Below are 16322 nucleotides of genomic sequence, written 5' to 3' on the forward strand. Positions count from 1 at the left end.
AACTGAACTTCCAAAACAGAGCTACCTAGATCACTGAAATTACACAATTGAAAGCAGGAAAGCATATGTGTATTGTTTGTGTATTTATACACAGGTACTCATATATCCATCCATTCGCTTCCGCTTCTCCTTTTCAGGGTCGCGGGGGGCGCTAGCCTATCCCAGCTGTCATAGGGCGAGAGGCGGGGTACACCCTGGACAGGTCGCCAGTCTGTCGCAGGGCCAACACACAGGGACAGACAGCCATTTGCACTCACACCTATGCACTTTATTTGCTTAAACTGCCCTTTCCTGTTCTTAATAAACACCTTTCACTGTACCTACATTGTAATCAATTTAGTGCTTTTTGGCCACTTAAATTATCTTTAAACTGTTTGGTTGTATTTGGTGAAATTTCTGCTTTCCTTTTGGTCAGGTTGCTCCTGAAAACACAAAAAACATAATAAGAAATCATAATAAAAAGTAAAATAGAAAGTCACCTTGGTAACAACTGATTCCAGTTTGTCCCTTCTGGCTCAAAATGACTTGGTATTATTCACCCCAACAAGTCATTTGTTGCAACAGTGGCTCCTATTAAAAGCAGTAAGAGCAGCAAAAAGGTGGAAGATGAAAAAGGGATCTTTATTTTAAACAAAAGAAACAACAAGCTCTTAAGATGCATTTAGATTTTTTTTACTGACATTTAGCTGGTGATAAGTTAGCAGATAGAGGTTTTTTTGTTGACCTCTATTTATTGTAATTGTTTCAAGGGCTTGTTTTGTTTTTGTTACTGTTTGCGGTGTTTTTTAATAACCTGTCTCATACAATAGTCATTATTCTAACCCTTTTTATTCACATTTTAATGACAGATTATTCTTGTTTTTATCTGTTATTTTTTTATCTGTGTTTTATAAGGTTATTGTGTTGTGACATTTGTAAAATAAGTGCTTTCCAGGTGATGTCTCTGTGTGTTTCAGAGTTTCATGCTGATGTCCAACAGCTGTTGGTGATTAAAGAAGAGGTTCCCCCAGAATGGAGCCCCTCTGATGACCAGTGGTCCCAAGAGCCCCTGCGCATAAAGGAGGAGCGTGAGGAACTGTGCACCACTCAAACAGCAGAACACTTTAAAGGGCTGGAGGATGCTGATACCAGCAGGCTCCCGTTCACTGCTGCTCCTGTGAAGAGTGAAGATGGTGAAGAGAAACCTAATTCTTCAGAGCTTTACTGTCATCAAACAAGTAAACAAATAAAAACTGAGACTGATGGAGACGACTGTGGAGGACCAGAATCAGCCAGAAACCTTGATACAAAAAGTACTTTACAACCTAATGAAGTGGAAAATGATTCGGACTCCTCTGAGACTGAACTCAGTAACGATGGTGATGAATGGCAGGGACCTTTGTCAGATTTTAGACCTGGAACTGAAGACAGTGACAAGGACTGGGAGGCAAGCAGGTCACCTGAGTCAGGTGTAAATTGTCACGTGAGATGTGACACTACCAAAAAACCCTTTAGCTGCTCTGAGTGTGGAAAATGTTTTCTCCACAGGCAGTCTCTCCACAGACACATGAGAATCCACACTGGAGAGAAACCTTTTTGTTGTGCTGTTTGTGGCGAGAAATTTAGCAGGAAGACACATTTTAAGACGCACATGAGAGTTCACACAGGCGAAAAACCCTTTGATTGTGGTTTTTGTGGTAAAAGGTTCAGCCAGAAGTCAAATTTTAAGGAACACTTACGAGTCCACACAGGAGAGACTCCATTTGGCTGTGATGCTTGTGGGAAAAGATTTAGAGTTAATTTTACTCTTAAAAGACACATGCGAGTCCACACAGGAGAAAAACCGTTTGTTTGTGTTGACTGTGGCAAAACTTTCAGTTCCAATACGCACCTTAAGACACACACGAGAGTCCACACGGGAGAGAAACCATTTAGCTGTGGTGTTTGCGGCGAGAGATTTGCACAGCAAGGGGTTCTGAAGAGTCACACACGAGTTCACACAGGAGAGAAGCCTTTCGGTTGTGGTCTGTGTGGAAAGAGATTTAGACAGCAGAATACTCTCAAGAGACACATGAGCGTCCACACGGGAGAGAAGCCGTTCTCCTGTGGCGTCTGCGGCGAAAGATATACCAGACAGGGAAGTTTGAAGAGACACATGAGTGTACACACAACTGCAGCTTCAACAACTGAATCACATGCCTGTCATTTTGTGCCTGAACATCTCGAACCTTTTGGGTTATAGACACTTGACTTCTGTAGCTGTTTTCTGGCCTTTGATGGACCGGGTGCCTTTCAGTCTGTCTCACTGATTTTTGATCGAATGTATAAACACTACATGACAATCTGTCTGCTGGCTGTGCTAAATATGAAGTACCAATTCTACTGAACAGTAATCTAAAGTTTTTATTACACACTTCTCATTACTAATGCATTATAAAGTAATACCGCACAAAACCTAAAAAAAAAAAAAAAAAGGACATGCAGAAATGATTATTTTTAGTAGATATTTTGAAGTATTTGCCCAAAACAACGAAAAGTAGGTGACTGACAGCCTGTAGAGCACTTCACAGATGATGTTCTTGTGACTAGTATTTCTGATTTGTAGTTTGCTCTTCATGTGTAAAATATGCTGCTCTGTTGCCAGTAGACCTGTCTGTCTGTGCCTGGTGATATGCTGCAAACACTGCCCTCTATATGTAAAAGTCCTCGTAGCTAGACTGGGCTGACTTATTGATCCTGATTGCAAATGTTAGTTAAATAAATCCTGAATATGCTGAGTTTTTTTCCTCATAGTGCAGGCCTCTGGAATTTCAGTCTTGTTGCTTCCTTCACAATTAACTGTATTAAAGATGGAATAAAAACTGTTTCTTCCAGCTGCTTCCTTATTTGCAGATTACCACACATTAAATTTTTTACACTAATAATAACTGAACAATGTTTTTGGGTTTGTTTGTGGTTATAGAGCATTAGCAGTATGAATAAGGACTTTTGTTTTTGAATTTGGATGATTTTTCATTGCACTTAAATGAGCATGCTGGTTGTCTGACAGTGAATAGAAAATACAATATGTATTTTCTATTTCTCTATTTTGCAGTTTATTTGCTTAAACTGTCCTCCACCCATGAGGTGTGTTCGTAATAAAGCCTGAAATTAAAGTTTAGTGAAATGCACGTCTATTACCAGGTCAACAGGGGTCACCATCAGCCCCATTAACAGTCCAGGAAAGGCGATAGAGTCCAAAGAAGACAGAAACTGTAGATCTACAAATATGAACATCTAGATGTCTGAAACTGTACATATACAGTATTTTTCAAATAACATTGTTCCTGCAAATATAAGAGAAGATGTTAAAATGGCTGGCTTTAAAGAATAATTCTGGTTGGATTTTGAATGTTATTAATTGTTATTTTTGTTTGTATAACAACAAACACATCTCTTCTTTCTGTTTACATTAATACTCATGTAAAACACCTACAGTGAATCTAGATATTGCCACACAAAGATTCAATGAAAAAGATGAGAACTTGGCAGTGTGACATTACAGGGTGTGGTGGCTGACCACGTAACACGTTGCCAACACACTTCTGACTAATAACTAATAATAGCAGACCTCCTCTGGCAGGAAAAACATCAGCAATGATCCTGGAGAATTTAGCTGTTGCTGTCCATCAAGCAAAGGTTATGAGGTCATTTCCAAATAAAGCTGTCATTGTACAATTAAAAATATTATTCTCTTATTCATAAGTGAAAAATATTCAAGGTAAATGTTAATGTTCGCAGCAGTTTCATCCCAAGTGCAGTGCTCAGAGAACAAAAGCCCAGAGCTCCATTCAGACTCTACAAGCCTCAGCATGTTAAATCTTCACACTGAACATAGTTGGTTTGGAAGTGTTGCCAGCAGAACATCTCAGCTGTCTGAAAAGAACATGTCAACATGGCTTAGGCATGCAATGCTGCATCTGAACAAACAACAAGTGGAGATGTTTGCGTATAATGCTGTGTGATATTAGGTGAAAACCAGATATATCAGTACTAACACCTCATACCAACTGTCAGCTCACCGCAATGGGTGGGAGAAGATTTCGGCTTGGATACCTTCCAGTCACTGAGTCAACCACAAACTCTATCCCGAAGTATTCCAGATTCAACTATGAGGACATCAGTCCAACAGCTAAAACTAAATGGTAAAGTCTGCTTCTCATGTAGCACTTTTCTACTCCAGCTGAGCACTGAACTGATGAGTAGTAGGTGACCTGCTCTACCTCCTGAGCCACAGCCACCCCCCAAAAGGAGACTGCTTGGTGAAAACTTTACGGTGGCCCTGAGAGGCCAAACGGACTGCAACGTCAGAAAACACTTGCAAAAAGAAAAACGCTGCAAAAAGAAAAACGCTGCAAAAGCACACAAAACACAACGGAAATAGGAAAAAACACAATGGAAATGTTTCTGGGGAGACAATAACCCGACGGACCAGTTGCACCAAAACATGTATGTATATTCCAGATATCTGTATTAGAATCATATGATTACAACACATTTACCTCTCCTCCACTTCTTTATAGTGACTCCCAGTCCCAGCGCACTTGTTAGCATGTTTTGGTTCCTGCAACTAGTCTAACGAGAATTATCTCACCAGAAACATGTCCATTGTGTTTTTTCCTATTTCCGTTGTGTTTTGTGTGCTTTTGCAGCGTTTTTCTTTTTGCAGCGTTTTTCCTTTTGCAAGTGTTTTCTGACGTTGCAGTCCGTTTGGCCTCTCAGGGCCACCGTAAAAATTTCCACAAATCCAAATATTTCTTCCCTGCTCTGAAGACCGCTGTAATTATAGACACCAGTTCTACAAACCAAGTGTAGCTTTTATTCTGCTGAAGGCAGGATTTATCCATGTATTCATGTTTACACTAACTTCCGACCCTATCGTCTGAATCTTGCAGCAGAGTTGAGACTCATCAGTGTTTCCCAGTCTTCAGTTTCCTGTTGTTAGCTCACAGGAGTGGCTCCCAATGTGGTCAAGGTTTAATGTGTTGTGCATTCAGAGATCTTCTTCAGAAAACGGTGGTTGTAACAAGTTTTTTTTATTTATTTATCTGCTGACTTCCTATCAGCTCAAAGCAGTCTGGTGCTTCTCCTCTGATCCCTAACACCTACAAACATTTACAAACAACCACATTCAAAGTCACTTAAATCCCCTCCCCCAGCCTGATGCATCAACCTGAACTTCAGCAGGTCGTTTTGCCCATGTCAGCATGCCTAAATGGAACGAGCCGGTGCAATGTTGATTATTAGATTATTGATCTGGCTGATTATTAGATATTTGTGTTTCAGAGCAGTTGAACAAGTGTGCCTAATAAAGTGGCCTGTGAGTATATATGTGCCCCTTTGTTGTTCTCCTTTGAATGACGCAGAGTATAAACGTGTCTGAAGGTCCGATCCACACTCCAGACCAGTTAGTGGTGGTAATGCATCGGTTCCTTGTTTGCACACCACCAGTAAAAATCATAGATGGGGTGAAGGTGTCTGCGCAGGTGCCTGCTTAAAACACAGAAGACCTCTGTTTTGGTGATTCGTGGTGATCGATTCTGCGCTTGCCTGGTTCATCTTTAAGGAGCCTGCAGCTTATTTAAGGAAGAAAACAAGGGTGTTTTATCCCCACTGTGTGTAAACACGGTCTGTGTAAACAGTACCTAAGTATCAAAGTTGGAAATATAAAGGTAAAAAATCTACACTGTCTACAATTAAATGTGGGTCACGTTGAGATTAGTTGCTCATCGGTGCCAAAAACATAGTCAAGAGGATTTATGCAGGGGTTATAAAAATACTAATAATTTAAAAATGACCTGTTCTGCATACATCATAATTCACTCTTTTTTTAGCTACTTAAAATCTCACTGTAGAACTATTTTGCCCTTGAAAGAGAATTTCTTAAAAATATTAACTGGAAAAATATTTTTTTTTTAAAATGTAAAGGTCACATTGCCAAAAACTGATTGCAGCTTCTTTTTGACTCAAAATGATTTGATACCATTTGTGAGAGATCTGTTTGACAGATGATAAGCCAACAAGTCACAACAGCTTTAATCCTACAGGCTGGGACGGCACTTCCTCTTTTTTCTTTGATAAAGGATGCTGCAATGTATGCTCTGCTATAGGAGGTAATAAGGAAGTAATAAACTAAAGAATTGAGAGAATCCATCCAGGTCTTGACCTTGAAATATAATATTATAATTTAAACATCAAAATGTGAAATTACTCGAGTGCAAGGCAGTTTGCTGATATGTTGTTTTCCTTGTCATTGTATTTATATTTGCTGATTAAGATACACTTCTGGGGCCTATACTACAAAACACCCTGAGTTTACCCAGGATATCTTTTCCTTATCTGGCCTGCAGACAGACTAAGAGGTCATACAAAAGCGGTTATCAGCTTGATAAGTAAGCACAGGGTTTCTTAATCTCGCTGAGTAGGTAAAAGAGGTAGAGTTGCTGCTTTTGACCAATCAGAAACCTGAAGAGGTCGAGGTTTTTTTTTAGAAAGTAAATAGAATGATAATGTTAGATGTATTAGACGCACGTGTTTTGTCATTTGTGTTTTAATTATTAGTAAAGTGTGAAAAGAAAATCACTTTCCAGTAATAAAAGAAGTTATATGAAGTGAATTTGTCATTAGGACAAAATAGAGATTTTTTTTAAAGGCAAGAAAAAATACAGCGTGTGTAATTTAACAAACGTGTCACTAAACGTGTTTTAGGAGCATGAAAAAAAAAAGCTGGAATAAAGAAGCTCTTAAGAGTCGTTGTAGATGCTCATCAGAGGAAGACGAAGACTTCAGATGCTCTTCAAAAAATCTTTAGAGATAACATAATATATTGGCTCTTTTAACCAAAGTTACAGTCCATAATGTGCATGTGTGTTTCATCGGTGCCTGCAGATGTTCAGCAGCTGCTGGTGATTAAAGAAGAGGTTCCATGGAGCCCGAGTCTGGACCAGCAGGAAGCAGAGCATCTCTACATAAAGGAGGAACAGCGGAAACTCTGCAGAAGTCAGGAGGGAGATTTGGAGGAGACCAATATCACCAACTTCCTTGTAAAGAGTGAAGATGATGAATAGAAATTTATGTCCTTGGAGCTTCAGCCAAGCCAAACTGAACACATCTCAGAGGCTGAAGCTCCAAACAGCAACTCAGCCAAAGGGAGGAATCCAGAAGAGGATGGAGGTATACAGCTGTCAGATGCTAAGTTACACACTGTGGAGAAACCATTTGGTTGTGACAGCTGTGGTAAAGCATTTAGTTGCAATATGCATCTCATAAGGCACATGAGAGTCCACACAGGAGAGAGACCTTTTGTTTGTGGCGAAAGATTTACACAACAGGAGGTTCTGAAGAGACACACGATAGTTCACACGGGAGAGAAACCGTTTGGTTGTGACATTTGTGGCAAAACATTTAGACATCAGAATACTCTTAAGAGACACACGAGTGTCCACACGGGAGAGAAACCATTCGAGTGTTCTTTTTGTGGTCAAAAGTTTAGCCAAAAGACTCATCGCAAACAACACGTTAGAGTTCACACAGGAGAGAAACCATTTGGCTGTAACGACTGCAGTAAAATGTTTCGTCGCAATGCATCTCAAGAGGCACACGAGCGTCCACACCGGAGAGAAACCATTTAGCTGTGGAGTTTGTAGCGAAAGATTCACCAGACAGGGAAGTCTGAAAAGACATATGAGGGTCCATACGTGATAGAATTTTGTTTGTTTATTTGTTTTTTAACAATAACATAGTATTTTTATACCTTCTTATTATATTTTTTTTAATCTGTTGCTTCATTTCGTCTATATTAGGTGTCAATGAATAGAACCACCTTAGAGTGTAAAAGGTGAAACTTCATCATCAAGGGTCAGACTTTTCTCGCCGGGATCAGCATTTAGGAACAGCTTTTTTGAAATACTGTGCTTTAAAAAAAACTAAGTTGCAGTTATTTGGCAACTGGAGTAATAAACATGTTGACACACACCAAAGACAGCTTTTCAGGAGAACCACCTCATACCACCTGTGAAGCACAGCGGTGGAATTTTATGATTCAGGGTCATCATCACTGTACGTGTTCAGAGGATGTGATTTCATCCAAGTTAGTTAAACAGGAGTTTAATGATGGTCCTGATCAAACTATTAAACCCCACAGGTGATGCTTTAAAAATGCAGAAATTGTGGATTCAAAGCAGTTTGGAGAGTTTTGTACAAGAGAGTGGTAAAATGCTTTTTTTGCAGGCTGATGTAAGAGGATTGTGGATAACTATGCTAACAGCAACAAGAAAGAAATTGCTTCTTTTAAAACTACTGTCTGAGAATAATTATGTCCTTATTTTTGCACAAACTGCTGTTTTATGGCTGAATAAATGACCAGAAAAGCTGGTTGTGGTGTTGCACTGTTTGTCTGTAACAACAGCGTGCAGTGATTCATTGACATGTGTCAAGAGACATGAAAATGCAGTTTATAAGCAAGAACAGAGTTTGTACAATTCTAAAAAGCTTGAAAGTTGATATTTGGTGTGATGATGGGTGTCTTTGTTCTTCAGCACACTCTGAACTCTCTGAGGAAGCTTCCTGTTATTTTTAAGTAGTCTTCAGGAATCGTTCTCCAGCCTTTGCTGGAATATTTTATGCTTATCAGTCTTATCAGTTTTTTCTTTGGTGGGGTTTTGACAGGTTGCTAATAACAAAGTACCTGAAAATACTATTTAAAACCCCTTTTCTGTTTTACTGGAGCACTCCAAGCACTTTATAAGTTGTCTTTTTATGCTTGAATGACTCATAGGCCAGTGTTAAGTGGCTTAACAAACAAAAAAGGAAAAGCATTTTTAAAAAATTGTCAAGTACAAGGACTGGACTGTCCAAAGGAAAGCTTTCAAAACCTGGAGAAGTATTGCCCAAGAGCTCAAGAGCACTTTTTTTAATTCACAGAAAGTTAAACTCATTGGAAACAAAATAAAAAGACATGAAAGTGGCTCAAGACTTTTGCACACTATTAAATGTTAAATGATTATTATGTATATTGACTGTGCATATACTTTGTTTTGAACATGTTAAGTTAGTGATGGCGTGATGAATATTCCGAGTCTTGAAGGCGCAGCGACTTACAAAAATGGATGTGATTGTACTTCTCTGAAAGCTCGTATGTTGTTCTCCATATAATCAAAACTGCTGAACACATAATCTGGTCAACAGCAGAGTTTTGAGTTTAAAACCACCAAATTTTCACTGATTATTTTACCAATCATGCTGTGATTCTCTGCTGAAGGAATTCTTTTACATACTCAAACTGTAAAGCTGATTCTCAGTAATACCAACAAAAGAATATGTGCAGTGAATGTGGCACGCATATAACAAAGTTTCAATGTTTGGTCCTGATTTGCAGATTAGAAAACTGATCATTATTATTGAGTATTTATTGCAAAAAATATAAATTAAATGAATTTCCCTTTGACCTTAAACTGAACCTCTTTGCACACTGCCTTCATCAAATTATGGATAAGTCATTTAGGTTAAACTACTGTGTCTTCATCAATTAGGAGCCATGCAGGCAAAGGTATATATTGTGTCCCACCCCAGTTTGCAGCTGGGATAGAGTGTGATTAATGTGGGAGCACACAGGCGTAGGTGCTCAAAAGTAGATCTCGCAAAACAAACTAGGGATCTCGCAAAACTAACTGGGGATCTCGCAAAAGTTTTGCGAGATCCCGAGTTGTAGTAGGTCTGTAGTAGGTCTTGACCTGTAGTAGGTCTGTAGTAGGTCTCGACCTCCCGTTAGCTTCGAGATGGTGGGTGTCAGATCTCCGAAAACGTCAGAGCACTTTTGCAAATATGTGATGTCTTGTAAACCAAGCAGATCTCGCAAAAGTCCGTCTTAATTATTTTTTTCTCCCATGTACCCTGCGGGGCTCCGTATGATTGGGACCTGATGAATGTAAAAGCAAAGATTTTTTTTTTTACCTAATTTTTGTTTCTAAGAAAAATCAGAGCCACATATGAGGATATTCGTTTAAAATTTCGATAGAACAGTAGCAGTATAATGTCCTCGTAAGTGGATATCAGGCCCTTGTAGAGCAAAATTGAGTATTTTGGTCTAAATAACCCAAAACGTGATTACCTCATATGTAGACGCCAGGTCCTAGGTTAACTCTTCTTTTGATAGTCATTTGTATAGTTGTATAGTTTTCCTTCCTCTTAATCATTAGCTTAATTAATGTAAGCTGTTCCTTGGATTCCCTTCACTGGACACGAATAGCCTGTTTCCTTTCGAGCATTTATAGTTTGAATTTTTGACCTAACTAAACTTTAGCTTTAGTTAGGTCAAAAGCTTCTTTTTGCCCACCCGTCCCATGTGGAACATGTATTCATCTTTATGTGTGGTTTTATAACTTTTAAGTGCTTTGCAAATATTTGATATTATTACATCCAATGAAGGTTATATGACTTGACCTCACATGCTGATAAACTTGTTAAAACAACATCCGGGTAGCGTTGGAAAATGTTAACAAGCTCCTCCAGTCTCTAGGCTACAGGATTTTGAGTTCTGCCAATATTTTGCACTTACCTTTAAGATCTAACTAGTCCTAATGACAGCTTTAATTAAAAAAAACAAAAACAATCCAGCTGTTTTGTTGAGGACAGTCTCACCAAAACACTGAAGAAGAAGAATCATATGCTGTTACTGTAACAAAAAGGTAAGTCTGAGAACATTCTGATGCGTTACAGGAACACACCTTTAATAAAACACTGAGAGACAACATGCAAATACAGCAGTACATGTAGTAGTGTTCTCGTCAACAGGCAGCTGAATCTGAAAGTCATTTACATTACAGTACATACATTTTACAAACAGGATTGGCTGAAATGTATATTATATTACAAAGTAGTATTTTTCAGTGAACCTGCCAGTAGCACATAGTAAAAGAAAAAAAAACATTCGTTTAGTGATGCTACATGGGAACTAGGGTTGGGCGATATGTAAAAATTTTCCAACCGGCAATCGTCAGTCCAACAATCGCCGATGGGCCATATATCCGTGCGTGCGCAGACGTCTTGATGGGCGGGGCTATGTAATCATGCACGTTTACACCACAGAAGAAGTTCAAACATGGGTGAACTAATTTCCAAAAAAAAAAAAGCCAAAAAACGCTGTCAGCGCTAACGTGGCTTAAACACGGTCATCACGATTAAAATTTTTAACGCTCTCGACCCATCTGGAGCACAGAATGAACAAAATTAGGACAAACTGACGAAATGCGTTGACAGAGACATTTCAGGGATTTTGACTCAGTCTGCGCTCCAGATGGGTTAATTGTAAATCGCGTTAGTCATGATGAAGGAGTGTTAACGCTGACAGCACTAAAAAATTAAAAGTTGCCAATTTGGGATTTCTTTGGCCTTAAACCAGAAGAAAGAGGTAAACCTAAGGATGTAACCAAAGCGGTGTGCCACTTGTGCAGACGTATAGTTCGAGCAAAGTACTCAAACACGACTAACTTGCATGAGCATGCACGTGTCCACCATCCAGCTGAGTATGCTAGGCTATCAACAGCTTCTGCAGCCACATCAACAAGCACTTGGGCGCACTTTGAGGTGGGGGCATTTGCTCGCAGATGAAAGAGGGTGCTGTTAAAACAGCGCTATTATTTTTTTCTGTTGACTGCTTTTATTAGCTCCATCATTATTAGCAAACTTGCTCATGGGCAAACAAATAAATAAATCGCCCTTGTAAAACTAGTCAATATATTCGTCCAATTGCCCAACCCTAATAGGGACTACCATAATAATCCACCATAACAGTTTTTAAATTATGTTTTCTGTTCAGATTAGTTTCATTCAGACTCACTGCTTAAACATCAAAACACATTATAAAAAAGTCTTTGTACGAGCACAAGTATTGGTGTGGACTGACATACAACAGAGCCCAACAGAGAGTTAATACGTAGCGCAGGCTTAAATTAAGTGTTTTTAGTAACAGTACAGTTGTTTTTTATTTGAGTTCTTTAAATAACAAAACCTGAGGTTAGCTTAGGGAAACTAAAGAAGCCTCAGCATTAGTATTTCATTAAACATCCAGCAGATAAAGCAAATATCATTTTGTTTAAAATATTCTGAACTACGCACTGAAGAAAGCTTAAAAAACGTAAACGTTACAGGACAATAAAAAAAATGCTGTGGTTCTTGCAGACTTGCCTCCACACGGCAAATAATCTCTTACAACAAACCAAGCAGCCTTGACGTTTTCATTCTGCGTGGACTCTCATGTGTGAGTTAAGATGCGTCTTACGATTAAATCTCTTGCCGCATTTGTTGCAGTGAAAGGGTTTCTCTCCCGTGTGGAGCCTCATGTGCTCCTTAAGATGCGTCTTTTGGTTGAACCTCTGGCCGCACTCGTCGCATCCAAACGGTTTCTCTCCCGTGTGGACTCTCAAGTGAGTCTTTAGATCTGTGTTTCGGTAAAACCTTTTACCGCAGTCCTTGCAACCGAAAGGTTTCTCTCCAGTGTGGACTCTCATGTGGGTCTTAAGGTGCGTCTTTCGTTTAAACGTTTTATCACAGTCACTACATTGAAAGGGTTTCTCTCCTGTGTGCACTCGCATGTGTGCCTTAAGATGCGTCTGCTGGTTAAACCTTTGCCCACAGTCTTCGCAGGCTAGCGGTTTCTCTCCGGTGTGGACTCGCATGTGAGTTGTCAGATTTCCCTGCTGGCTGAACCTTTTACCGCACTCCTCGCAAACAAACGGCTTCTCTCCGGTGTGAATTCTCATGTGCGTCTTAAGGTGTATCTTTTGGTTGAATCTCTGTCCACAGCTACTACAGCTAAAGGGTTTCTCACCTGTGTGGACCCTCATGTGTGTCCTGAGATCTGACGTTCGGTTAAATCCTTTACCGCAATAGTCGCAGCTGAATGCCTTCCCCCCGTTGTGCATTTTCTTGTGCCTCTTAAATTCTGATTTTCGGTAAAATACTTCACTACACAACTCGCAGATAAACTGTTTCACACCTGTTGGGGCCACCACCTGGGAATCTACGTTTTGCTTTACCTCGCAGCTGTTATCAACCAAACAGCTGGAAGGAGTTTGTCCTGAATGGCATGTCAGCTGTTTCTGAAGACACTGCTTGTAGATAAACTGCTGACCCCACAAAGTGCAGCTTAAGAATTTTTTTGCCGCATTACAATCCACATCCATATTTAAGTCTGACTCCAGTGCCCTGCCCTCCTTCCAGCCGCCATCGCTGTCTTCGTTTTCAGGTCCAGACTCATCAGTAGTCTCAGAATAGTCTGAAGCCTTTTCATCAGCATCAGGTTTAAACTCACTTTGAAGATCCGGGTCACTGCTCGGTTCTGGTCCATCGCTCTCAGGCTCTGTATCTCTGTTGTCCTCAGCTTGGCTTTGATGAAAGGGTATGAACTGAGGTTTTTCTTCATCATCTTCAGTTTTCACAGGAACTGCAGTGATTATGACCTTAATGATATCCGCCTCCTCCAGACCACTACTCTGCTGTTCCTCGTGGCTGGTCAAGATTTCCTCCTGTTCCTCCTTTATGTGGAGGGTCTCCGGGTTCATGCTGGTCCAGACTGGGGTTTCACTCATGAGGAACTTCTTTAATCACCGACAGCTATTAAACATCTGCAGGAAAAACAGGAACAAGTTAGGGATGTAACTGTGTCGACAGTTAAATCCAGCTGAAGAGCAGATTCTCAGCAGTAATTCAACAGGCTGAACAAAAATGTAGCATTAACCATAAAAAAGTAAAGCCAATTTTATGCAGAACACTTTTATTCCTTTTGTTTTTCTTATTTTTTTAATGAATGGCCGATAGGCAAACTAAGGCTAGATTTTCTACATTACGTCTTAAGAAACGCCCCTGAATGCAATATGATGCTTATGCTTCTTTCCCTGCACATCAATTTTGAAGGCTTTTTCACTTTTCCTAACACTGATGATCAGGATAAACGGCAGCAGATTAGAATCAAGCATAACATTTGTACATTTTCTAAATCATCAAATTAATACACGCAGTTTCCTGTAACAAAGCAAGTCACAGTTTTCACTTTAGTCAGTGATTTTAGTAAAGCACGGCTTAACAAATTGCACACATAAAACATGCTGTAAAGAAAAGAATCAGTGAAAATGTGGTGATTCCAGCTGATTTAAATCAAACCTGCTCGCTCCTAGCAGTTTTAGTTTTTATTCTATCAGCTGCAGACTCATTTGAGAGTACAGATTAAATATAAAAACTGACTTCAAGCATAGGCTCAGTTTATGTACAAATTTAATATGAGATCAGCAAGTACAGTTTACATGGCCTGTTTTAGGATCAATGAAATTGTAAAACTGTTTGCTACCAAGAGGAAAAAAACAGGCAAGAAATAAAATTGCATTTATTTCTTTAGAACCTTCTACTGTTCACACACAGAGGTCCAAGGGATCTTCCAGAAATGATGACGCTATTTCATGGTGAATTGATTGGTCAGTAGGCAGAGATTTCATACGTGCTGATCTCTAATCTATAGGGTTAGGGGTATGAAATACAAAATCCTGCTTTGTGGTACCTGCTGCAGACCTCTGGGGAATCAGTGGGAGGGTCTAAAGATTTTCAGTAGCTTCTAAAGTCTTTGTGTTTCCCTGACGAGCATCAGTAATAAAAATAGATCCTCAACAGCAAACAATTTTATTGTTCTATGAGCATCATCTGATCTTAACCTACACTTTACTTGCTTGTACATAAGCCTATGTTTGAATTCTGTTTTTATATATTATTCTTTACTCTCAAACACTAAACAGCACCAAATCTGCAGCCAGCAGAATAAAATAAATTGTTGGGAGCAGGTTATGTTCAGAGTTTCAGTTTAAAATAATGTGGAAGTGCCATGTTTTTATACCTTTATAAAAAGATGAATATTTTACACTGCTGGAAACACAGAGTACAAACTAGGAATAAACTAGGCTAAATCACCAGATTAATGGCTTCTTGTCCTTTATAGAGAAGTCCTGCAATATCCTTGGATATGTAATAAGTTCTGAGGTGCCATTTTTCTTCATTTATTTGTATTTTCATATGTTTATTAATAATCGTTAAAGTACGATAATATTGGATAATACTGGATTTGCTGCAGTCTAAAAAAAAACAAACCAAAATCATGATTTGGGGGGGGGGATCGGTCTCAACAGGATGTCAATGTTTCTGCACTTCCGGTTCAGACAAAGAGCTGGAAACCGTCCGACTCGCCAGCTGCTCTCTTCCCCCCTGCGGCTGCGGCCTGCAATTCAGGCTCAGCTCATCTAATTCTGGCCTATATAATCGACAAAAGCGCCCAAATACTGCGTTTCATCGCGGCTTTTGTCACAGACTGAATAAAAAGAGATTTTTTACTGTAAAAATAACTTGGCTGTGTGCGCGCTGTAAACCGTCCGGGTATCCGCTTCAATCCTCGCTATTGGGTTCCGCCTTTTTCATTCGCGTTAATACTTCATTATTAACTAATAAATAGCCGAACTATGGTCTTTTGTCATTTGTGTGCCGTTTGGGATTGACAAGAGATGAGATGCTCCGTTTTTGTGTAACTCTTTTCTTCATCCACCCCCTACGATGAGCTAGCAGCTAGCCGTTTCCTCTCGGAGAGTCACTGCACGTTAAATCTGAGTTTTCTTACCAGCGAGCTCGTTTTTAATCGATCCCCTGGTGCTGATAGACTTCGAGGGGTTTAATTTCTGGGTTTAATTCAAAAGACCGTCTCAGTGTTGCGGTATTGAAGATCCACTTCGTTTATTGTCTCCTTTTTGCTGCTCTTCTTTGGTGAACAGTGCACGGGGAGCTGACTTCAGGTGCGTTAGCACCACCTTCTGGATTGGAGTATGAACTGAAACCTTTGGCGCCGGTTAAAAGGCGTACAAGTGGAATGGTATGTCACTCAGTATGACCAAAAATATCTTGAAGTAAAACTTCATTTAAAATAACGATAACCTCAAATATAAATGAGTGTAAATTTAAAACATATTAAACAATTAACAACAAAGAAAAATTTTTTTCATTTTTTTTAGCTGATGGCTTTGTGCCAAACTAGTGCATTTACACATTATGTGTTGACACACAGCTATTCTCAATGCATATCAGCAAGGTGGAATAGCACGTTTAGAGGCCCTATGTAATACCAGATCTTAAGTTAAAGAATAGATATCTTTCTCACAAGAGACGTGTAATTTAGTTTAAAAGACTTGTTTCAAAAAGTTGGAAACAATCATTCAATGCCTGTTGGGGCACAAATTTCTGGCTTTCATGCAGCCAAAATCAGCATAATTCTAATTTTA

At 39.4% G+C, this 16322-nt stretch overlaps 2 protein-coding genes across 3 annotated transcripts in view; one reads left to right on the forward strand and one right to left on the reverse strand.

Annotated features, from left to right (window-relative positions):
* LOC102201094 (zinc finger protein 501-like) overlaps positions 1 to 2865 on the forward strand; it is a 3433-nt gene extending 568 nt beyond the window's left edge. Inside the window, exon 2 of one of the 2 annotated variants that reach the window (XM_005725686.1) lies at positions 957 to 2865. In XM_005725686.1, the coding sequence (XP_005725743.1) occupies positions 957 to 2221 (1265 nt within the window). In that variant the 3' untranslated portion in view covers positions 2222 to 2865. The remainder of the gene's footprint in view (positions 1 to 956) is intronic. The other variant, XM_005725687.1, reaches the window with a different exon arrangement.
* Positions 2866 to 11679: 8814 nt separating this feature from the next.
* LOC102200798 (zinc finger protein OZF-like) lies at positions 11680 to 15825 on the reverse strand. The gene is made up of 2 exons (XM_005725685.2): positions 15668 to 15825; positions 11680 to 13640 (listed from the first exon to the last, which is right to left on the reverse strand). Exon 2 carries the CDS (start codon positions 13602 to 13604, stop codon positions 12252 to 12254), a length of 1353 nt encoding a protein of 450 aa, XP_005725742.1. The 5' UTR covers positions 13605 to 13640; positions 15668 to 15825; the 3' UTR covers positions 11680 to 12251.
* Between the last annotated feature and the right edge of the window lie 497 nt (positions 15826 to 16322).

The sequence above is a fragment of the Pundamilia nyererei genome, unplaced genomic scaffold (assembly GCF_000239375.1).
Source record: "Pundamilia nyererei isolate P.nyererei 1_Seehausen unplaced genomic scaffold, PunNye1.0 scaffold00017, whole genome shotgun sequence".
Taxonomy (NCBI): domain Eukaryota; kingdom Metazoa; phylum Chordata; class Actinopteri; order Cichliformes; family Cichlidae; genus Pundamilia; species Pundamilia nyererei.

Bases quoted from the DNA above. Each gene is read 5' to 3' on its own strand.
- LOC102200798 (XM_005725685.2), bottom strand. From the start codon at position 13,604: ATGAGTGAAACCCCAGTCTGGACCAGCATGAACCCGGAGACCCTCCAC.